The sequence below is a fragment of the Chelmon rostratus genome, chromosome 11 (genome assembly GCF_017976325.1).
Source record: "Chelmon rostratus isolate fCheRos1 chromosome 11, fCheRos1.pri, whole genome shotgun sequence".
NCBI lineage: Eukaryota > Metazoa > Chordata > Actinopteri > Chaetodontiformes > Chaetodontidae > Chelmon > Chelmon rostratus.
The window spans coordinates 17,084,895-17,109,613 of NC_055668.1; the positions used below are offsets into that span (position 1 = coordinate 17,084,895).

At 45.6% G+C, this 24,719-nt stretch overlaps 1 protein-coding gene across 1 annotated transcript; it reads right to left on the minus strand.

The window, feature by feature from the left end:
• Positions 1 to 12,024: 12,024 nt before the first annotated feature.
• On the minus strand, positions 12,025 to 24,486 carry LOC121614110 (carbohydrate sulfotransferase 15-like). Its single transcript, XM_041947889.1, has 7 exons — positions 24,101 to 24,486; positions 23,225 to 23,564; positions 22,282 to 22,425; positions 19,616 to 19,772; positions 19,274 to 19,430; positions 12,479 to 12,626; positions 12,025 to 12,309 (listed from the first exon to the last, which is right to left on the minus strand). The coding sequence occupies exons 1-7, from the start codon at positions 24,440 to 24,442 to the stop codon at positions 12,119 to 12,121; spliced, it is 1,479 nt and encodes a 492-aa protein (XP_041803823.1). The 5' UTR covers positions 24,443 to 24,486; the 3' UTR covers positions 12,025 to 12,118.
• Positions 24,487 to 24,719: the final 233 nt, after the last annotated feature.

Genomic DNA, 24,719 nt, shown 5'->3' on the forward strand with positions numbered 1-24,719 from the left:
GTACCAACTGTTTGAGAGCTTTAGCACCAAGACAAGTGATACTAGACAAAGATGATGAGTCTTAAAGTGTTCAAACTGACTTTGGGTGGAGCACCATTGTCAGTTTAGCAGTTTGCCTTGAAACAGGTTTTGTGACCAGTCTTTCCACTTGTCATGACTCTGTACATGCGCTCATGCCATTTATCTTTAGACGTCAGATGAGCTGCCGACTGCTTTCATCTATGGTATGCCTTGCTCAATTGCACTGGAAGGCTCAGTCAGACAAAATGTCACCCAGGTAGCAATTTTGGAGGTGGCAAAAATGATCTGAATGTAGCTCTCCTGGAAGATGATGATGCGAGACAGGAAACCTGTCTTGCAGAACAATGTGATTTTGTCTTGAATGCACCTCATGCAAGTCCTGCTTAAGGACTGTGGGAACGACAGACAAGGCCTGTAAAAATGTTGTCAGCTCTACACTCTCACTCAGCTCTGTAAACCCAGTGATGCTGCTCATCCCAGTGGACAATACATTTATGATGTAATGTAAGTTGTACTTTGAATGTACATAAAAACTAATGTACTTTCACATTTTTCAGGGACGACTGAAGCGCAGAAGGTAAAGCGGCCGTCCGCTTATCAAAAGGTTGGTGGTTGGATCCCTGGCATCGGCAGTCTACATGTCTACGTATCCTTGGGCAAGATGCTGAACCCCAAGTTCCCCCTGATGTGTTCATGCTGGTAATGAGCAGGTGGCCTAGCTGCCATGTGGGAATGGGTGAATGCAGGCCTGTGTTATAAAGCACTTTGAGTGGTCAGCAGACTAGAAAAGTGCTATATAAATACAGTCCATTTACCATTCAGCATTGTCAGTACACTTTAAGTGTAGTGGAAAACTCCTAAAAATGTAGGATTTAAAGTGCAATACCAATTTGCTTCAATATATTGCACTTATTGTGACGGCGGGTGCAGAGAGAGACCCAAGAGCGGAAACGGAGAAGGTTAACAAAAGTTTATTTTGCAACAACAGGCAATAACTGAAACAATCGCTGGCAGCGTGAGGTCCAAACAAAACACGAACTCAGAGAGGTCCAGAGAGTGCTGGGCTGTGTGGGCAAGGGAGGCACTGGAACAAAAAGAGAAGAGACAAACAATTAATCAAAAAAGTTCAGCAAGCTATCAAAACGTACTATACCACAGGAGACTGAGACCAACTGATACCACGGTACGCGGAAGTATACTCTGGCGTCGAGGAGTCACTCCGCAGAGGTTAAATAGGCGTCCTAATCTCCTGAAGTGAACTCAGGTGTGCCCAAACACTCCTCGACGCATCGGGGGGGAGGGGAGCCTCAGGAAAACAAAACGTAAAGTTACAGCCCACAAAACAGAACACAGGAAATGGACCTTCAAAATAACAGCACAGACAATACCAACCGCCACAGTACCCCCCCCTCAACGAACGCCTCCAGGCGTTCTACCCGGCTTGTCCGGGTGAGCGGCATAAAAGTCCCGAAGGAGAGAGTCATCCAGAATGAGTCCCCTGGAGACCCAGGAACGCTCCTCTGGACCGTAACCCTCCCAATCCACCAAGAACTGGAAACCACGGCCGCGTGGACGGACATCCAAGATCCGTGACACCGTGTAGGCGGGATGACCATCAATGAGGCGGGGGGGAGGTGGGGCGGCGGCCGGCGGGCTGAGCTCGCTGGAATGCACCGGCTTCAACAGGGAAACATGGAAGGTGGGGTGGACCTTCATAGAGTCTGGTAGCTTGAGCCTGACGGCAGACGGATTAATGATCTTCAACACCTCGAAAGGACCGACAAAACGGGGAGAGAGCTTACGTGACTCGACATCCAACGGAAGATCCCGTGACGACAACCACACCTGCTGACCCGGTCGGTACTCGGGGGCGGAGACGCGGCGAGCGTCGGCCAGCCGTCGGTTCCTCTCCGTGGAGCGGGTGAGAGCAGCTCTGGCAGACTGCCATACCTCCTTAATCCTCCGGAGGTGCTCCTTCACAGAAGGGACGGATACCGCAGTCTCCTGCTCGGGAAACAAGGGAGGTTGATAACCCAAACAGCACTGAAACGGTGACATACCTGTGGCCGAACAGGAGAGGGAGTTGTGGGCATATTCTATCCAAGGCAGGTGTGTACTCCAAGAGACGGGATGATGAGCAGCCACGCAGCGAAGAGCGGACTCCAGATGTTGGTTAGCTCGCTCTGTCTGGCCGTTACTCTGGGGATGGTAACCAGAGGACAGACTTGCCGTGGCCCCCACCGCCTTACAGAACTCCTGCCACACCTGGGAAGCGAACTGTGGACCCCGGTCCGAGACCACGTCGAGGGGAATTCCGTGAAGCTTGAACACATGAGTCACGAGTAGACTAGCAGTCTCGAGGGCAGAAGGCAGTTTAGGCAGAGGAACATAATGCACAGACTTGGAAAAGCGATCAATAATAGTTAAGATGACAGTGTTACCTTCAGATGGAGGAAGACCAGTAACAAAGTCCACGGCGATGTGAGACCATGGGCGGCTTGGGACGGGCAAGGGGTGCAGTAACCCCGCAGGGGGATGATGAGAAGCTTTTCCCCTGGCACAGACAGAGCAAGCGGCAATAAATGCACGGGTGTCGCGGTACATCCTCGGCCACCAGAAGCTCTGACGGAGGAACTGGAGGGTGCGGTGGAAACCAGGGTGACAGGTAAGTCTAGAGGAGTGAGCCCACTGGAGAACTTGCGACCGGACCGAATCCGGGACAAACTTGCGATCGGGGGGACCGGAACCAGGGTCCGGTTGTTGCTTCTGCGCCTGGAGCACGAGGGATTCGATCTCCCATGTAGCCATACCCACGATGCAAGCCGGCGGGAGGATGACATCCTGATGTTCCGAGTCCAGGGGAGGGGCATAGAGACGGGACAGGGCGTCGGGCTTAGTGTTACGGGAGCCGGGGCGATAGGAGAGGGTGAAATTGAACCGGCTCAAAAACAGAGCCCATCTGGCTTGGCGGGGATTAAGCCTCTTCGCGGTGCGTAAGTAGGCGAGGTTTTTATGATCAGTCCAGATCAAAAAGGGAACCGTAGCGCCCTCCAGCCAGTGCCTCCATTCTTGAAGCGCCCAAACCACAGCCAGCAACTCTCTATTCCCGACGTCGTAATTCCGCTCGGCCTGGGATAAGCGGCGGGAAAAGAAAGCACAGGGATGCAGTTTGTGAGTCTGAGGGTCTCTCTGGGAGAGGATGGCACCAGCACCGGAGTCGGAAGCGTCCACCTCGACCACGAACTGACGAGTGGGATCGGGGTGTTTGAGCACCGGGGCAGAGGTAAACAGTGCTTTAAGCTGGGCGAAAGCCTGTTGGGAATCGGGAGACCACTGGAAGGGGATTTTCACAGAAGTAAGTCTAGTGAGGGGAAGAGCTACCTTACTGTAGTCACGGATAAATCTGCGGTAGAAGTTAGCGAAGCCGAGAAACCTCTGCAACTCCTTCCGGGTGGTGGGAACGGGCCAATCCGTGACAGCTTGGATCTTGGCAGGATCGGGTCTTAGCTGACCCTTGTCGATGATATAGCCGAGGAAACCCACTGAGTCAGAGTGAAACTCGCACTTCTCCGCTTTAACAAACAATTTATTCTCAAGAAGTCTCTGAAGCACTAGTCTTACATGCTGTCTATGTTCCTCTAGATCTCGAGAGAAAATCAATATGTCATCTAAATAAACGAAAACAAACCGGTTTAACATGTCTCTGAGGACATCGTTAATGAGAGCCTGGAAGACAGCGGGGGCGTTGGTGAGACCAAAAGGCATGACTAAATATTCGAAATGACCTAACGGTGTGTTGAAAGCTGTCTTCCACTCATCACCCTCCTTTATCCGGACGAGGTGATAAGCGTTACGCAGATCAAGCTTGGAGAAGATGGTGGCGGAGCAGAGTGGTTCGAAGGAGGGGTCGATGAGAGGGAGAGCGTACCTGTTCTTAACGGTGATGTCGTTAAGTCCACGGAAGTCGATGCAGGGGCGAAGGGAGGCGTCCTTCTTCTTAACAAAAAAGAAGCCAGCCCCTAACGGAGAGGATGAGGGGCGGATGAGTCCAGAGGCTAGAGAATCCTGGATGTATGTCTCCATGGCTTCCCTCTCGGGGCGTGACAGGTTATACAGCCGACTAGAAGGGAGAGGAGCACCAGGGAGGAGGTCTATGGAGCAATCGTAGGGGCGATGAGGAGGCAGGGACAGGGCTAACTCTTTACTGAACACAGGGGCTAGGTCATGGTACTCGGGAGGCACGGAGGTAAGGACAGGGGGCGTGGGAGGTGGTGGAGAAACACGGGAAGAAAAGGGGTTGGCCGAACGAAGACAGTGGGCATGACAGAATGGGCTCCAGGTGGAGATACTAGCTGTAGTCCAGTCTATCTGGGGGTTATGTTTAAGCAACCAGGGGAGGCCCAACACCAGGGGAATCTGAGGGGAAGGAATGACGAAGAATTGGATGTCTTCTCTATGATTCCCAGAGATTATGAGCGTGACCGGGACCGTACGTTGAGTGACCTGAGCTATACGTCGGCCGTCTAAGGCGGTTACATTTCTGGGCACCGGGAGGGATTCAAGGGGGAGCTTAAGCTGGGTGGCTAGTTCGGTGTGGATGAAGCTCTCGTCTGCCCCTGAGTCAATCAGAACCCTCATGGGAAGCGACTCACGACCCCAAAGCAGACAGGAGGGCACGGTAATACGGGAGGGAGAGCTGGGATTAGGGGATGTCTGACTCACCAGTGCGCTCTCCGTCACGGGTGAGCCTGCCCTTTTGGCGTCTGAGGGCAGTTAGCGAGAAAATGACCTCCCTGGCCACAGTAGATACAGAGCCGCTGGCTGAAACGTCGCTGCCGCTCGCTGGGGTGGAGACGGGTCCGACCCAACTGCATGGGCTCCGAAGGGTGAGAGGAGGACGTGGAGGGAGCAGCGGAGTGGCCGGAGGATCCGCCACTGGCTGAAGGGGGAGCGAGGGAAGCTGGCTCGTGAACATGAGAGAGGCGAGTCTGGGCTTTCTCTCTCTGTCTTTCTCTCAAGCGGTTATCTATGCGTATGGCGAGGGAGATTAATGACTCTAAGGAATCGGGTTCATCTCTGGAAGCTAATTCGTCCTTTAACTCACTAGAAAGACTCCGTAAGAAAACACCTCGTAGCTCTAACTCCCCCCACCCGCTCTCTGAAGCTGCGATACGGAAGTCAATAGAGTAATCTGCCACTGATCTCGCTCCCTGCGCCAAGGAGAATAGGCGTTTAGCAGTTTCCTGCCCCTGTCGTGAATGATCAAAAATACGACTAAGTTCCCTCGAGAAACTGTCGAAAGACGAGAGAATGGGGGAGTGCTGTTCCCATAACGCTGTAGCCCACTGCGCTGCCCTGCCCCGTAACAAATTAACTGTATAAGCTATCTTAGCTCTATCAGAAGGATAACTAAGGGGTTGTTGATCAAATACTAGTGAACAGCGCAAGATAAACCCCCCAGCATTACCAACTTCACCTGAAAAGGGTTCGGGGGCCGGCACATACGGCTCACGCTGAGAGACAGACAGAGAGGTAGATTGGGCTGCAGCGGTTGCCGGTGGGGGTGGCGCTGGTGTGGGACTTGGGGAGGAAGGAGAGCCACGGGTGTCCGTGCGGCTGAGGTAAGCGGTGAGGTCACGGACTTGGACGCTGAGACCTTGTACTGCCTCCATTACTCCCCGCAGCATGTCCTCGTGCTGGCCGAGACGTAGTCCTTGATGGGCGAGCGCCGCTCGAAAGGGGTCCGAATCCGCTGGGTCCATGTGTGGCCAGAGTATTCTGTGACGGCGGGTGCAGAGAGAGACCCAGGAGCGGAAACGGAGAAGGTTAACAAAAGTTTATTTTGCAACAACAGGCAATAACTGAAACAATCGCTGGCAGCGTGAGGTCCAAACAAAACACGAACTCAGAGAGGTCCAGAGAGTGCTGGGCTGTGTGGGCAAGGGAGGCACTGGAACAAAAAGAGAAGAGACAAACAATTAATCAAAAAAGTTCAGCAAGCTATCAAAACGTACTATACCACAGGAGACTGAGACCAACTGATACCACGGTACGCGGAAGTATACTCTGGCGTCGAGGAGTCACTCCGCAGAGGTTAAATAGGCGTCCTAATCTCCTGAAGTGAACTCAGGTGTGCCCAAACACTCCTCGACGCATCGGGGGGGAGGGGAGCCTCAGGAAAACAAAACGTAAAGTTACAGCCCACAAAACAGAACACAGGAAATGGACCTTCAAAATAACAGCACAGACAATACCAACCGCCACACTTATACTGTACATGAAATGCACTACAACTTACAAATTAACTTACTAATTAACTAATTTTAACAAGTTACTTACAAATGCATCTCCATTCATATATTTATATATTGCATGAGCATTTCCAGTACACTTTAAATATACTCTGTCTCAGTCTTCAGTCTTCTGTCTCTGACTACAAGTTTTGCCCTGCACTTCCTGGTTTTTGGTCTGCCTGTGATTGTTTGGTGTTTGCTTACTTAACTTAACGCTGCAAGGGACTCTGAATCCAACTAAAGAGACTGAACTGAGTGATCTCCCTCTGCTCATGATTTTTCTTCAATAAGTACATGTTGACAATGACAGAGGCAAGTGTCACGTGTAATCTGAATGCTGTTTAATTGAACAGGTTGTCAAACCATGAAGTAATAATAATAATAATAATAATACTGTAACCGGGTGGTAAAATCCAGAATTATTCTCCTTTTAGGGTGGATATAATTCCCCTAGTTAATTTAGTGTTAGTACATGTGTTCTTTGTTGTTTTCCTTTTGGTGTAATTTCCTTTAAATCAGTAAAAACTAGGGTTGTATATCTCCACCACTGAGGCCGATTCGATATACATCTCGATGCGCTGACACCGATACGATACAGTTACGATACACTGAAGCTCCCGTCGATACAATGCGATACGATTCACTCCTGCTCACGATACGATGCGATTCAAAAATGATTTGATAACGATATGACTTAACTATAAAAGGATGTTTCGATATGATTTGATCATTCAATACAGTTAGTTGCAGTATGAGAGAGTAATAGTAACATCAGGTTTTTTACCTCAATAGCACAATTCTGCTTTACTCTCTGTATCGATTTGAGGGATGTATTTAATATTTGTTTTTTTATGGAGTAACCAATAAATCATATTTTAAAAAAGACATATTTCAGTAGACAGAGCATTCAATTGTATTTATAATTAGCACTCCTAACTCCCAATTATGGTCTCTGTCTCTATAATTATACAAAATGTATAAGACTTCACAGTTAAACAATTTCAGAAAGCACAGTATTAACCATGTGAATAGTGCAAATAACATGACCAGCAACACATACTACTGTCTGCCAGAATGATGTGCTTGTTTCAGTAAGTTGACTGATTTCTTACAAAGAATGAAAATCAAATAACAATGTTTTACAGAATCAAGTGTAAAAAAAATAAAACTATAACTGGCAGCCAGTAACAGCTGCTGTAAACAATACTCTCACCAAGGGGCTTAAATAGAGGTATTTCTTTCCAAAGTGCAATGTCCATAGTGCTCCTGTGTATTAGGAGGAAAACGTATTGGTGTAATTTCTATAAGAAATTAAACATGTAAATAAATAACATTTCCTAACAAGTCTTTCTTAACTGCTCACGATGTAAGCAAAAAACATCAACTACTGGCAATCAAACAATGCCATTTACTGCAAACACCTCACTGATTTACCTCATATGGCTTAGTTTCAGGTTTTTCTTTATAAATATTAACTGGTCTACATGTTCTGGGAATAGCAAACTGCGCTGAGCAGTCACTATTTTTTTTTTTATTCTGCTTGTATTTATCTTGTTATTTGTGTTTTACCCGCTCTGTAAAGTGTCCTTGAGTGTTCTGAAAGGCGCTTCCAAATAAAATGCATTATTATTATTATTATTATTATTACTATGTCACCAGCGGTACTGAACACTGTTCAGAGGGAACGCTTGTTGCGTCTTGCTGCCGACGTACTTGATAGCCGCATGGCATTGTTTGCAAATTGCGTGCGTCTTGTCTAGCCGACCCCCTCGCTTAAAAAAACCCAAAATATTGCCACACGTTTGATTAATGTGTCTTTTTTGGTGCATTAAATATCTCGTCGCGGCTATCGTCTTTCTCGTTTGCCTCGTTTGTCCGTTGTGTACAACACCTGCTTGCGTCACTGCCTGGGGACGCGATGGTGCATTCACGTTGCCTTGAAAATACTCGAACATAGATAGAAATAGTCGATTTAACAATGGGATTTGCCGGTGTAGACGGGCTAGAAGAGATGCACCGCGAATTCACCCGTAAATTATATCTGATGCACGTTCATTCTAACGGTGCAGTCGCATCGCAAACGTTTATATCGGACCACCGATATGAATCGGTGAATCTCCACATCCCTAGTAAAAAAAGATTGTAAGTGCACTGTCACAGGCTCACTTGTTATTGCCAGATTTGGCCACAAGGCGGCAGTAGGTGGTAATATTATTGTTACCCGCATGTGTGCCAGAGTTGTGCTGCCTGTTTTACGCGTGGACAACCCGGGAATGTGCAGAGTGGACGGTCCCGTCGTGTGAAGTAGTTGGTAAATAGACATACAGAATATCCTGTAAAATATCCATGTACAAACATGTGAAAAGACAATATATGTTAATATTTTAACAAGATGGTTTGATTTAGGCACTACTGGAGTTTGTGTCCTGGCATTTTGAAGGCTGGTCGTAGACCATGGTGTTCTCGAGCACATGGTAATTTCAGCGTGCACCAAGCCGTACTGTGTGATTTCACTTGGTTACTAGAGAAATGTACAGGGTTTGCATTATTGTTTTGACTCTGTTTTAAGGTAATTAACCGTGTGTGGAGTAGTGCAATCTCTGGGAAGTCCCACGTGCGTTAGTGAAGCTTGTTGGAATGTAAGTGTCCTTTACAAAATATGTTGTACATTTCTTGGCTGTTTTGTACAGATACAGTTGTGGTTAATGGTGTAAAATATGTATTTAACAAATGTTATTTCATATGTTCTGTAATTAGCCAGTCCACTGCCGTATTTTATTTTTTTTATTTTTTTATTATCTCATTCTTTCTCTTCATTTTATTTTCAGTCAGCCACAAAAGAGCTGTTTGCTTCCCTGGACTGAGAAATTGAAACACTCTGTTAAAAAATAACCTGTTGTGGTCGAAATAAATGTGGCGCTCAAAGAACCCTTGAAGTAAATGTGTCCTGTGTGGCATCTAATTCCACGGGCTACAATACATTTTATTTAGAAGCGCCTTTCAGAACACTCAAGGACACTTTACAGAGCGGGTACTCAGTGGACAAGAACATCAAATTCACTCGAGAGGATGTCAAGGACATGAGTTTGCCTTTTTTGGACTGTGATGTCCACATTGGAGAGAACAGGCGCCTCCATATTGGGGTTTACAGAAAACCTACTCACACAGACCAGTACCTCCTTTTTGACTCACATCACCCACTGGAACACAAACTAGGTGTTATCAGAACTCTACAACATAGAGTTGATAATGTTCCAACCAGCCAACAGGCAAGGGACAAGGAACACAAACACCTGAGGGGGGCCCTCAAAACCTGTGGTTATCCCAGCTGGTCTTTTGTGAAAAGTTCAGCTGCTTCCAGAAAGAACAGGGTGACAGAGGAAGAAAAGAGGGACAGACGACATAACATCGTCATTCCATATGTGTCTGGTGTATCAGAGAAGCTCAGGCGTATCTTTAACAAACACAACATCCCGGTACATTTCAAACCTGGGAACACTCTCAGACAAAGGCTGGTGCACCCCAAAGACCGGACACCTCACACTCAGAAAAACAATCTGGTGTATGCAGTCCAGTGCAGTGACTGCATACACCAGATTGTATATTGGGGAAACCAAACAGCCACTGAGCAGACGCATGGCACAACACAGAAGGGCTAACTCTTCAGGTCTAGACTCGGCTGTCCACCTGCATCTCAAGGAGAAAGCACACTCCTTTGAGGATAAAAATGTGCATATTCTGGACAGAGAAGACAGATGGTTTGAAAGAGGGGTAAGAGAAGCCATCTATGTCAAGGTTGAAAAACCATCTCTGAACAGAGAGGGAGGTCTGAGACACCACCTATCTCCCACATACAATGCTGTCCTTTCATCTCTCCCGAAGAGATTAAAAGATTTAGCCTCTGAAAACAAACAACAAAGCCATTCACACATGGCTCCAGGAGCCTCCCAATGACAACAATGGGACACTAATGAGGCTAACGACTGTCGTTGACACCAAAGGGTTGCACCCCACCCTGCCTTAATGGGGGGATCGTTTGCCTCACAATAGAGTGATACCATTCTTGTTTTTGTGGGTTGGTCTCACTCAGGGGATAAATACTTGAACCTAACACCATTGCCTTGGACTAGAGCTGTCCTGTCTAGTCTGGTTGCGTACGAACTGATGAAGCCTGCTCGGATGAGAGGCGAAACGTCTTCTAAGACAAACTGACGAGGTCCAGTTGCGAACAATTGAATGCCCTAAAGCTTGCAATGACCTGGATGAATGAGAATATTCACAGGCACAGATACATGAATTCCTCAGAATTGAAAAAGAAAAACATTGTTTAGAATTTTGTGTGGGCAGGTTTAAACAACCACCCTCATATTGACCTTATCAGGAAGGTGGGATTTAAGGGGAATCTAAGGAATCTATGGGTACAACCCAGATGCAGACTCGTGGGGGTGCTTGGTTCAAAATAATAAGAGAATTTATTAAACACAAAGATAATTCAACAAAAACCAAAACTCTGGGAACAATGATAAAGACACACTCTGGGAAAAGGAGTCACACAACAATGAAACAACACAGGGAATGAACACAAGACACAATGGAGCTGGGGACAAGACTAAGACAGCACAAGAAACTCTCTAACACAAAACGTGGCAGGACTAGCGACAATAAAAGGAAACACTCACACATGGCACGGACAGGAACAAAGACAAACCAAGGGAAATCACTTAAATCACGGCGTGGACATGAACAAAGAAAACACAACAAAGAACACTCACTTACAGGACTAAGGCTATGGCTATGACTGTGGCAAGGGAACGTGGGACAAGGAATCACAGACAACAAGGTAGCACAGACATGGACATGAACCAAGGTAACGCAACAAGAAACACTTACATGAAACACGACAAACACTTACGTGTTTAAATACTTATTATACACCGCCTGACAGTGTCATTTATACTGTATGCATTGAAGCTATATATGATGTTTACACCAAGCGAAATATTCACACCAGAGACTGCATGTTATCACTGCAACATTCAGTCACATAGAAATCTTGTCAATATACTGCATGTGAATCATTTTAGGCACATTTCCCCAGAATTCAGCAAGACTTTTGGCATTTTTGGGAACCTTTGGGACAGTATTATATTATACTAACAATTATTTGCATTGTCAATTAATCTTTTGTTGATTTTCCCAGTCAATTATTTGTCTAGCCACTCAAATGTCAGAAAAAAGGGGAACATGCCAAAATCAAAATCACCCACAACTCAAGGCAACATCTACAAACTGCATATTTAGTATGACCATCCAACATCCAAAACCCAAAGATATTCAACTTACAATTAAATAAAACACAGAAAAGCAACAAAACCTCACATTTGAGAAAGGGGAGACAAAGGTTTGCTTGATAAATATAAGTGAATGATCAATTGTGGACAAATCGTTTCAGGACCACTTTGAGATCTCTTCTAGAATTTAAGTTCAAACAGTTTGCAGTATGAGTTTGGATTTAACACTTTATTTGTTAGTTCTGAAATATCTCAGCTGTCAATATGTTCCTTGATAACTTTTCCCCAGACGTGTGCCCAGTGATTACGAAATGTACCCGTTTCAAGTGAGTACTGTGTTGTTAAAGTGTAAATATTTTTTTTATTTAATTATTAATGGGACAGGGGATATTTCTTTATTCAAAATGTCAAATCACCCAACCATTCCCACATGATTTCCATCAATTTGATCTATTTTAAGGGTTTCATGTGTTCATTCACAGCCGTCCATGTTTCATCCACGCTCATATCCCTTCAGGGGTAACTCCAGAGGAAGGCATTGTTGTCCAACACACTGGCCAGTTTATGGTTGAAGGGCTGGTGAAATTCCCTGAGGAGGTCTCTGGTGGCTGGAAACATAGGACCTAGTTTTCTGTCCTTCACCCGTCGGCTGTTTGACACATGCTTTTCGATCAGTTCTTCCTCCAGCTCCACTGACAGAGGACCTGCAGGGAGGAGGGGAGGTGGGAGTCCAGTTCAATACAAAAGTGAAGACGAGGCAGAATCAACCAGATGAATACGGGACACAGCCAGGAAGATATTGGCTGTTTTAGCCTGATATTTAAAAGATTTAAGACACAAACAGCATGTTGCTGTAGCTTTATAGATTCTTACTTAGACCCAGAAAATCAAAAGCTTTCTGTAATGTCGCTCTCAGGTCGGCTGAGTAGTCCTCTAGTCGAAGAACTAGAATCTGGTCCCGATGGAAAACTGTCAGCCAGTCCAGTAAGAAGATAACGTATAGCCCCACATGAAGCTTCACCTGTGGAGGACAATCAAATTCAAAACAATCAACTGATTGTACTAACAAGAATTGTGTGTGATATACTGGAGCTTGTACCTCTGTGTCATGAAGCTCCACCATTGTCAAATAACTTTTCACTACACAGCAATGAGCCACACTCTTGTACTGGGTGACATGTTCCTAAATTATGATGAACATACTCACTGAAGTTTATTTTGAGTCAAGACACACACCATCCTGCTGTAATCACTCACAAATAGTTGCCAACAAACACACAATTTAGTTCTGTTTGTTTGCTAAAAGCTACAGCTTATTTGGGAAATGATTCTTATTATCTTTTTTAGTCATAAGAAGATAGATAGATAGATAGATAGATAGATAGATAGATAGATAGATAGATACTTTATTTATCTCCGAAGAGAAATTTGCAGTTCCAGCAGCTCAAAAGGTGGACACACAAGGGCATGCAAAAAAAGAACAAGAACTACTTTCAAGGAATGAACAACTTACAAGTCGAGATCAACCCACTAGTAAAGAACAACTTTCAAGTAGGAGGTAAAGATACACTACAAAATACAAAATAACAATATAAGAAAAAATAGTGAAGTAAAAATAACGAAGTAGGCTATCCAGGATAAACGTCTTAACATCTGTCTATTCAGGATAAACATCTGTAATACAGTGTAGCAGGATGAGTTGCAGCCTCCCTGCTCTCATTGCAAGTGAGTGTGCCATCTTGTTCTCCCTCTAACTCATCAGCCAATCGGCACCTGAGGCCACTCTATAAAGAGGGCCGGTGCTCATCTGTCGTTCTCTTGCTCTTTGGCTCTGAGGCCCGCCTACTTCCTGGTCGCCTCACTTCCCCCTCACCGCTGCTGGTGCAGGTAATGTGGCAGTAGCTGCCTTAGTTTGTTTGAGTTCGCCTTATTGCGCACGTTGTTATATCAGCCGCTGTTTGTTTCTAGAGTCAGATTGTCGGACGCCGTACCGACATAGCAGCTCGTGGGAATCCCCGTTTTGACATGCTTGGGTTATCTGCAGCCACTGTCTGCTACCGCAGCTTGCTTAACATGAAGCTCCCCTCTCCTCTCCCACATGTGGTCTGATGCGGCCGATCGGTATGTATCGCACATGCCATCCTGTCTCTCTGCTGTCCTTATTAGCATTTAGTTTGTCTTTCATATTTAATTTAATAATTTAGTTTATTTCTGTGTTTTTCTGGCAGATACTACTGGTGGGCTGTGTGATGCTGCTTGTCAGGAACCGCTGCTGTTTTGTCTCTGTTTGATTCTATTTTGCGTTGCTTTGTCTCCATCTGCTTTCTGTTGGTTTAGCCTCTGTTTTGTTTCTATTTTATATGTTGGTTTCTGCTTGCTCTGTCCGTGCCTGCTGCTTCATGCGTTGGTCCCGGTCTGGCTCGCTGCTTGGCCCTGTTCTTCTCTGCCTGGTGCACGCTACTGCCGACCTTGCCCTGCTTTCGCGTGGCTTCCTCCCTGCCTTGCTCTGTTGGGGGCATCAACACTGCTGTTATATTGCATGGGTGGTTAGCTTGGAGAGCAGACTTGTGCAGTTAAGGCTGAGAAGCATGGACTGACATACTCGGTGGCCTGGTTCCTTTAAAACCATATTTTATCTGTGCAAGCTGTGGGGTTAATTCCCTTTCCCATCCTTTGATTCATTTATTAAGTGAATTAATTTACTTTTCATTTATTGTGCTTTGGTATTTTTGGTTATGCCATTTTCTGACTAAGTTGCAATTTGTCTTATTTAAAATTAAGTTGTTAAACTGTCTCTTTTTTTTGTTTGAACTGTAATTTTGAATTATCTTTGGCTAACTATTTTGTTAACCTGGTTAATTTGTGTATTTGGTTGTTGCCAACCCTTGAGAGTTTTGTTTATTCTTTTGTGTTCATTTGATTTGGTTCATTTGAGTTGACCCCACTAATTTCCCCTCTCCCTTTCAGGTGCTGGAAGCTTATGGTGGCGGTCCTGGTGTCCTGGTGGTGGTGTCCCCCTTCTTGTGTTTCGTGCAACCCCTGGTCTTCGTTTTCACCTTTGTGTGTTTGTGCGTGAGTGTCACGAGTGACCGGGGGGCTTCTCTCCTGGGATCCCTCTCACCTTATTGCCCCAGTCCCCCCCACTGGTAAGCTCCAGCCCTGTCACCATCCCTCCTTCACTTCCTGTCCTGAATATATGGTATTTTTTTACAAGATATTTTTATTGAATAATGTAATAAAGAACATTATAATTTACCCAGAACCACGTCTCTTGCCTCAAGTAGAACGAACCTGAGTGCCTTGTGTTGGTACCAAATTAACTATTTCCCTGAGTGAAATTCCCAGGGTGGCGTTGTCTGGCTCTCTTGGGCTGTTTCCAAACTTAACAGCTGTACCTTATCCCATTGTGTCATCGTGTCCGCTCGCCACACAGGATAAACATTCGAGCAGGTAAATATGTGCATAGTAGTGCAGTTGTGCAAAATAACAGTGTGCAATAGTCGGATTGTCCACACTTGGGTCCAGCATATAGATGTGTGTGTGATAAAGTCCAGCATTTTGATCTGTGTGTGATGGAGTCCAGCATATGGATGTGTGTGTGATAAAGTGCGTGTGTCCATGCTGTGCGGTGTAAGTGTGTAGTGGGTTCGGAGTTGTTGTGTTGATTATTGTTGTCACCATCCCCGAGAGGTGTTGAAGAGCCGTACGGTGTGGGGGAGGAACGATTTTTCAGTCTGTCAGTAGAGCAGGACAATGACAGCAGTCTGTCACTGAAGCTGCTCCTCTGCCTGGAGATGGTGCTGTGCAGTGGATGATCAGGATTGTCTATTATGGACAAGAGCTTGTTCAGTGTCCGTCGCTCTGCCACAGATGTTAGACTGTCCAGCTCTGTGCCAACGACGGAGCCTGCCTTCCTCACTAGTTTGTCCAGGCGTGCTGCGTCCTTTTTCTTTAAGCTGCTCCCCCAGCACACTACTGCGTACAGGAGGGCACTCGCTACCACAGACTGGTAGAAAATCTGCAGCAGCTTTTTGCAGATGTTGAAGGATGCCAGCCTTCTGAGGAAGTACAGGCGGCTCTGTCCTTTCCTGCACAGAGCATCAGTGTTGGCAGTTGAATCCAGTTTCTCGTCCAGCTGCACTCCCGGGTATTTCTAGGTGTGAACCAACATACTGAGGTCTGCCAGTCAGGTAGTCAGTAATCCATGCCACCAGGTGTGTTTCAACTCCCATCTCTGTCAGTTTGGCCCTGAGGAGCAGTGGCTGGATGGTGTTAAAGGCACTGGAGAAGTCAAAGAAAGTAATTCTCACAGCACCACTGCCTCTGTCCAGGTGAGAGAGAGATCGGTGAAGCAGATGATGGCATCCTCCACTCCTGGTAAGCAAACTGCAGAGGGTCAAGAGCGTGGTGGATCTGTGGCCTCAGGTGATGGAGCAGCAGCCGTTCCATGGTCTTCATCACGTGTGACGTCAGTTGTTCAGCTCCCCAGGATGTGGTTTCTTCGGGACTGGAATGATGCAGGATGTCTTCCACAGCTGGGGAACCCTCCCCTGTCCCAGGCTCAGGTTGAATATGCACTGAAGGGGGTGTCCCAGCTCCCTCGCACAGGCCTTCAGCAGTCGTGGTGATACTCCATCTGGACCTGCGGCTTTGCTGGGGCGCAGCCTCTTCAGCTCACTACAGACCTGAGCTGCTGTGATTGTCGTGGGTGGTGTGAGGGGAGGAGGAGAGATGTCCTCATCTGTGTTGGTGAAGGCTTGCGGGAGTAAGAGGGTGGGGGCTGCTGTGCTCAGAGGTGTGAATGGGTTGGGGTGATCAAATCTATTGAAGAAGTGAGTGAGCTGGTTTGCCCTCCCCACATCCCTCTCAATGTAGGCACCCTTCTTGGAGCTGCAGCCAGTGATGGTCTTCATCCCCTCCCACACCTCCCTCATGTTGTTGTTCTGCATCCTTTCTTCTAATTTCCTTCCGTACTGCTCCTTCACCTCTCTGAGCTGGACTCTGAGTTCCTTCTGTACCCTCTTGATCTCCAGTGTGTCACCATCCTTGAAGGCTTTCTTCTTCTGATTCAGAAGTCCTTTGATGTCACTGGTAATCCAGGGCTTGTTGTTGGCAAAGCAGCGTACAGTTTTTACTGGAACAACAGTGTCCATACAGAAGTTAATATAGTCTGTGGTGCAGTCAACCATCTCCTTCATGTTCTCGTTGTGAGACCCCTGCAGTGCTTCCCAGTCTGTGGTCTCAAAGCAGTCTTTCAGAGCCTGCTTAGCTTCAGGAGACTACTTCCTGAATGAGCGTGTTGTTGTTGGTAGTCTCCTCACTCTTGGTATGTAGTGAGGTTTGAGCAGGACCAGATTGTGATCTGCTTTCCCCAGTGCTGGCAGGGGGATGGCTCTGTGTGCATTCTTCACGTTTGCATACATCAGATCTATTGTCCTCTTCCCCCTGGTGTTACAGTCCACGTACCGGTTGAAAAGCTGCCAGTGTATTGTCCAAAGTGACATGGTTAAGGTCCCCAGAGATTAGCACAAGGGCCTCAGGATGCTGTGTTTGAAGTTTGGCCACAGCGCTGTGGATGACGTCACACACAGCCTCCGCGTCGGCGCGCTGCTGAATGTAAACAATGAGAACAATGGCGTGACTGAACTCCCTTGGCAAGAAATAGGGACGTAAACTTACAGCCATGAGTTCGATATCCCTGCAGCAGCTGGAGATTTTAATGTTCACATGCCCAGGATAGCACCACCGTCTGTTCACATACAGTGCGAGTCCTCCTCCTTTGCGCTTCCCACAGGCTCTTGTGTCTCTGTCCGCTCTGACTGTGCTGAAGTCCGGTAGCTCCACCTTGCATCTTGGATGCTAGCTGTTAGCCACGTCTCAGTGAGACACAGTAAACTGCACTCCCTGAAGGTCTTTAGGTTCATCGTCAGCGCAGCCAGTTCGCCGATCTTATTCGGTAAAGAGTTCACGTTTCCCATGATCATAGAAGGCACCGTAGGCTTGAATCTCCACCTCTTTGCTAGCCGCTTTGCTTTTAGCATAGCGCCGGCTCTGCAGCCCCGGTACGGCTTCCTTATGTCCACAGGTAAACACGAGACCACACCGAAGCGGGACTCTGCTCTCAAGGCGATTAAAAAGTTCCTTGAAAAAACGAGTGTCTGCGTTGAATTTGAAGAGTCCATATCCATAGGATAGAGAAGTACTTTCCAAGAAACCCAGACAGAGGAAGAAAAGAAAAACAAAAGAGTGCGAAGATCACAGGGAGCTGCTAGAGAGGCTGCCACTCGCGTCAGCGGCGGAAGTAATATTAAGAATGGGACACAGACAGGAAAGCTGCAAAGTATTCAAAGCAAAATACTTACATTGTAAGTAAATACATTGTTGGTTATTGTTCAATAACATGTAGAATGCAGCAAGCGTCAGCCTATAGCTCTTCTTTTCACAGTTATGCACTTCAAAATAACTTAATCACGACAGATACTGTTAAAGGTATACAGTGGTCTCTGATATCCTGTGAGCTTTCAAAGCAACAACTACACAACAGTCCTGAAGAGACCAAAATATTTGTGTGTCAGGATTGGCAGTTTCTCCCTGCCAGCCCCCTGTGTTTCCTTTGTGTCTCCTCCCTTGTGTTTCATGTGTGTTCTCTCGCTCCCTGTCTGTGTGTCTTTGTCTCTGTGCTGAGCTGGACATGGCCACCTGCACACCCGAGGATCATTACTAATTAACCCACACAGTATATGTCCAAATTGCAGATGAATCAATGAAAATGTTTTTCAGAGTGTAGTGAACAGGTCCAAGAACTTCAGAACTGATACACTGAGAAACAAACTGTTGGTTCACAACTTAGTTAAAAAATATGATTAGATTATAGAGAAAGTATGTTGGGCATATTCAGTATGAATGAGAAAAAACACACAGCAAATTTGTGCAAACGCATCAAATAAATAGATCCCCCCCACACTTCTCATGGGTCATAAATTATGGTTGAGAGAGATTACCTTCGTGTGAGTCTTTACTTTGTTGTAGGAAACTCCTCCATAGTATGCCTTTAATTCCTGGTTATTAAATGGCAAAATTAAGAGTCAAAGTTATTTGATCCAGATGCACTGACACCTGACACACACTGAAACTAAACACTGTGCTTTGATTCTCAAGCAGAGTGGCGCAAGCTTTAACAGACTGTGAAAACCCTCATCTTCATCTCATTCAGAACAGAAGAGTCAACAGAAACAATCGAATGAATTATTTTTGAGAGATTGTGTTTCTGTTCTCAATGGTTTCAGGCCCAGCTGATTGTCACGTTTTACTGTCCTAAATCTCTCAGGATAACAGTGCTGTCATCTACATGTTGAGAATAGAGGTGACAACCGACAGAGCTTATAACTTGGCTCAGTCCTGTGGGAGCACTGCCTGATAGAAAATATGCTGAAGGGTCTGAAGTGACACAGGACAGCTAGTTGGTTATACTTGTCCCTGCACAGAACAAGACGCTCATCAGTGCATTAATATCCATTTACAACCACTTGTAGGACAGGTGCAAATTCTCAGAGAGGAAACTAGGTTGTTTGCTGTTGTGTATGATTAAATACAGGCGTACAAGTTGTCATTATTCTGATGTATATTGATATTCAGACAGTTAAAAGTGAGAACATCATTTCATCTTACCGGCATGGCTCTGAGGAGGCTTATGTTGTGGACGCAGGAACGAAGTGACCATTCAGATAGACAGGACTGAAACAACTGGACAGACTTCATGGCCTTCTGATGGAAGTCCTTTACTGTCTTTTTGTCCCTCCTAAAATACAGGTAGTCAGAATAAAGCCTGGAAACAGAAAGAAACAGAGGTGTAAGCCAGTTGGAACCATGAAAGGGCATTTTGAATTAAAACAAAATGTTCTGCAACAATTAGAAATTACAGGGAATTAGAGCCAAACCAAACTGTTTCAGCACAGAAAGTCAAATCTGTGTCTTTTCAGGCAGATGAGTGGATGGATTTTTTGACAGTACCTCTCTACAGGATCTCTCAGGATGATAATGAGTTTGGCACCAGGCTGCAGTGCGTGGATGAAGTCCTGGGTCAGAAAACCGGGCTCTGTCTCCTTCCTGTCTCTGTGAACATACCGCCAGACTTGGTTGTCCCACATAATGGCGCCACTGGCTTCAACTGTCAAGACATTGATAAATTCAGTGCCACCTTGGGTGAAAACTGTTCTTTTAAAGGTCCAGTATGTAGGACTTACACGTGTTTTCAGGTATGGTTTATCAAAATAATCAAAATTACACTATATATCAGAGCTAGAAATTTTAAAAACAGAAATGAATGTTGTATTATCAAATTTCAACTGTTCTTGAACAAATCATGTTCTTGGAATGCTTTCACCAGTAAAACTGACCAAATCTGACCTTAGAATGATGGTAATTCATCAAGATCACTTGATTATAAACGAAAATGTATGTCTTATTTAAAATTCATAAAATAAAGTGTTTGCACGAACCACATCGTGTAAAAAACATAAAGTTCTGCACTCCTCAGGGTAACTGGGAAGCATTGATGTCAAATTTGTGTCATGGACGAACAAGGGATTGAACCCAAATGCAGACCAAAGTGACAAAGCTGGTACACTTAAACTGTGAGTAAACTTTACTAAAGGATTTAAGCAGCCTGTGCATAGGTTTGAAGAGGGAGAAGGAAGGGTGCAGCGCTACAGAGAAGGTCACCTCGATATAGGATCACAGCCTGCAGCAGCGAGAGACTCTAAGAGAAAAGAAGGAGGAAGTTCTAAGTCACCCACAGTGCTCACAATGAGCAAAGAGGATTTAGCACCCTCTCTATGCCCAGTCCAGGCGGGAAGGGGCAGAATTTTCCATCACTCTGGAATCAAGGCCTGCCATTTGATTGAAAGCCCATGTGACATTAATGCCGATGGTCTGATTGTGTTCACCAAAGACAGCCTTATGCTCTACAATGGCACGTTCAGAAAAGGACTGGTCAGATAAGCCAGAGAGGAGTATAAAGAGGAAGTTAAGGACGGGCTGAAGGGCCAAGATGGTGAGTCCTATGAGAAGAAACAGGTCATGGTGACTAATGGAGCAACGGTCACGGTGGCTGAAGGATTCCAGGACTTCCAGGTCTAGATGTTGATATCACTGGAGAGGGGTATCTATAGGGAAAATGAAATGCAACTCAGATGAATTGTGGTGTGCAAAGATGGATTGAGAAGGCAGTTGTGGGAGTTTTGAAGCTTTACTTGTGGATGCCCAGAATGGGGGATTTAAACAAGGAAATCATGGTCATCACTTGCATGGATTAAGACCAAGAACTACTACTCCTGGCTACCATGCAAAGCAGCGAAAGATCAGCCAGCAAGGAGGTCCTCACCAAACCTGAGAAGTTGCGACCTATGAAGGCTAAGGAGGTGACAGGGCTAGGGAAACTTGCATCTCAAGTTCAGCTGCCTTCAATGCCTGGAGCAGGACTCAGGACCAGTATAGGATGCCCTTGGGAGCAGCAAACCTCCAGGCCAAGACCTTCATTTTCATTGCTGCAGGCCACGGGGCAAGCCAATCCCTTGGAGGATTATCCATGGGACCCTGGCCCTGAGGCTCCGAGGAAGATCTGGGGGCAAGATGTCTGCCAACCAAAGCCCACGCCATCCAGAGGCCTATCTAGAGAAAGGATGGTGCCATGACCAGCAGGAGGGCCGCTTGGAGAGTTGACATTGTGGCAGACCAGATCAGTGAGAAAGGGAGGATGACACAGATGTCAGCTTGGCTTTAGCATTCAGACTCAGAGCACAAAGAAGAGGAGATGAACAAGGAAATCTCCATTGACGACGACAATAACCCTCAGCAAAAGGAGCCACTGCCAGTCCAGCACACTGAGGAGATGTCACTTTTTTGAAGATGCCAGCCAGTGAAATTACCATGCCTTAAAGAGATGGGATTTGGAGCAACAGTTCCCAGGGGGAAAAAGGAAATAAGAGTAATGACTGTCGAAGAAAGCCGCTGAGAAGCCAACCAACACAGCACCACTGGATTGGTCCATATAAGGCCGACCCAAGACGAACATGGATGGAAGGAATGGTACAGGTCAGTGGACATCACATCCATAACCCAGCAAAAAATTCAAGAAAGTGACTTCTCCCCAGCTGGGAAGGAGAAGGAGAGGCAAATAATTTTCAACAGCAAATGTGGCATGGTTCAAGAATGACTGTGGGGATCTGGGAACCAAATATGTTGACATCACTGAAGGAGGAGTGCAATCCCCAGACCGGCAGTATCTGCTGAACCCAGGAGCTATAGAGGAAATGTTGGATGGATCAGCTTCAAGGCTCTCAACAAGTGACCAACTGCCAACAGCACCAGTCTGTCATGCATTGATATGGCAAATGGATTCCCTCCCCTAAGATTGGCCAAACCACATATAGACAGCATTCACACTTAAAGGCGAAGCATATGTGTGGTTGCCCCAGGGGTACAAGAATTCACCAATGTCTTCCAGTCGGCGGTGATGGACATCCTGAGTAACCTAGGAGCAGCCATCTACATTGACGCTGTCTTCATTGCTGATTGCACAGTGGACACTAACAATACCAATAACCCCCCCCCAACACACACACACACACACACACACACACACACAAAGACTTTAACATGTGTTTACATGTGTTCACCTGTTACAAACTGGGTTATGTGGTGGTCTCCAGATGAATTTCGAGTCATTTCTTCTTGGATGTGTTGGGCTGCCTTGTCAAACAGATCCAGGTAATCTTCCACAGGAAAAATGCCTTTGAAGGCACTTTGGATGTGGGTATAACCTGCCCCCCAGGTACACAAAATATCACTCATTATATACTCTTTTATACACATGAAGGAGCTACAGGACGTCTTTAGTCGTGGTAGGTTAGTTTTCCAGCTTTCAGACCAGCAATTTATCTGATCAACTTGCTCTTTTTATTGCAAATTCCTCTAGTTAGGGCTGCAAAAAACAACATGTAAAATACAGCAAATATATTGGGAAGGATTTCAGTGAGCGAAGAAATCAGTTTAGGGGTAATAACTTCATAAACTGAGGACTTGGTTGGTTTACTACAAACTATACTACTAATTAGTCCTGTTTATTTAGGTCCTGAAATGACATCGTTTATTTTCCAGAGCAGTACTACTCAAGATAAGCCTTATGGCATAAAAGTTTCTCACATAAAACAGACTTCACGTCCTTCCTCGAAATTAGGGATGAAACGGAAAGAACAGAGAAAAATGCCCAATACAATATCCTAGAGCAGAATGTGACATTGATAAATGTCTTGATTTGTCCAAACTATAGTGCAAAACCCCAAAACATTCAATTTACTATATTGACTTTTACTGTAAGCAGAAAATTCTCACATTTGAAAGCTTAAAACCATAAAATGGACATTAGTCAATAATCAAAACAGTTGCTGATTAATTCTCGTTGAAACTATTCACTGTTCAAGATTAGTATATTTTCTGCCATCTGCTTCTCTCTTTTGTGTGAATTCAATCCTCAATTCTAGCTATCTTTCAATCGATCAGCTAGCTTCCACAAACTTCATCAAAACATTTTGAAATACCGTCCCCCTCCTGATGACTCACCACAGCGTCTCCTGGTCCACCACTGTGGTTCCTTTATGATGCTGTACTGGACCTCTGGATGCATTCGCAGCCTGGAGTACAAGTCAGTTGTGCCACACTTTGGTTGGCCAATGATGTAGAAGTACGGCAAGCAGCGCAAACGAAACAATTTGCCATCTCTGTGTTGTAAGTGCTTGTGGAAGTTTGGCCTCATAATGTCACACAAAGTCTCTCTGGTTGGTGAGCCAGGACAATAGTGGTTATTCCTGTATGGATCAGTGCTGCGTTCACTGGAGATCTCCTCATACCAGCAAGGGCTCTTGACACCAGGCAGGAAATGGCGAGGAATTACAGAGAACAACTGCAGAGAGGAACAAAACAATATTAGACAAGTCAGAGGGAGGACAAAATAACAGTAATATAGTACAATACAGAGTAGTTCCATTTGTCACAGTGAGCAGCTACTATTTAAATCTTGAATTCTTATATTTTACAGTGTTATGCAAGTGGCTAGAAGTTCTCATGATGTAAAAAGTGTCAAAACCTCCATAATTTAGGGCCACATGACATGATTTTGCAGCTTTGCAACTGATGCATCATCACCTTCAGCATTTGGCCACTGTTAGTTACTGTGAGTTGCATTATGTTGTTTTGAAACCTCTGTTAGACATTCATATGTCTGACATTCACTGGACACTGACACATAGCACTAATTGTTATTCAACCGACTGACTAGCTACCGCTGTAACTGTGATATCCAGTGTAACCTACTATTTACTTAACCATCCAAAACCGCAGAGGTGTCAGGCTGATTTTAAGATGTTTTATTTTTTATCATTGCTGGTCTTGTAATGTGAAACAAAAATTAATTACACCATTTTCCACAGACTTACGTACATGAGAGTCCATTTCAATGACATCTTTTTCATCAGGCACCTTCCTGGGTGTGTATTCCAGTTTGGAGTTAATGATCTCCACCAGCTGTTTCATGTCTATTAAACTGTTTTGAGAGGAAACTTCAGCTGCTGCTGTGTTTGACTGGACGACCCCAGGCCTGACCTGATCGGGTGAGGTGGTGAAGGGAAGTCTTATCCTGTCCCACGTCAGGTTGTAGGAAGCCATAATGAGAAGCGTCAGTGTCAAGACCATCAGAAGGCAAACCACCTTGACTTTTGAAAACGTCATCAGGCGAGTCAGTGACTTAAGGGGTGCCAACTTAATATACACATTTTCAGACATGTTTGCTTTCCAAAAATAAAACAAAACAGAGGCACCATAAACATGTACAAAAAGGATCAGGGAAATGATTCTTTCAGTACTTCTTCTAGAGGAGGTTGTGTATCTTGATGTGTCCACTCATCATAGTCTTTAATCTTCAGGTCATCATTCATCTTACATGCTCCCCCATCTCCAGCAGGGCCTCCTGTAAATCAGAAACACTTGTTAAAACATGGCACACAGCTTTTCTATGTGGAATGGACATTTCTAATATTAGAGTATTTGATGCAGTCTCTCT

Coding starts and splice junctions, on each gene's coding strand:
- LOC121614110 (XM_041947889.1), bottom strand. CDS start 24,442: ATGTCTGAAAATGTGTATATTAAGTTGGCACCCCTTAAGTCACTGACT. Junction 22,426..23,224: donor GTGGACCAGGAGACGCTGTG/GTGAGTCATCAG, acceptor CCTGGGGGGCAG/GTTATACCCACATCCAAAGT. Junction 12,627..19,273: donor GCCTCCTCAGAGCCATGCCG/GTAAGATGAAAT, acceptor TGTCCTCCACAG/GTGAAGCTTCATGTGGGGCT.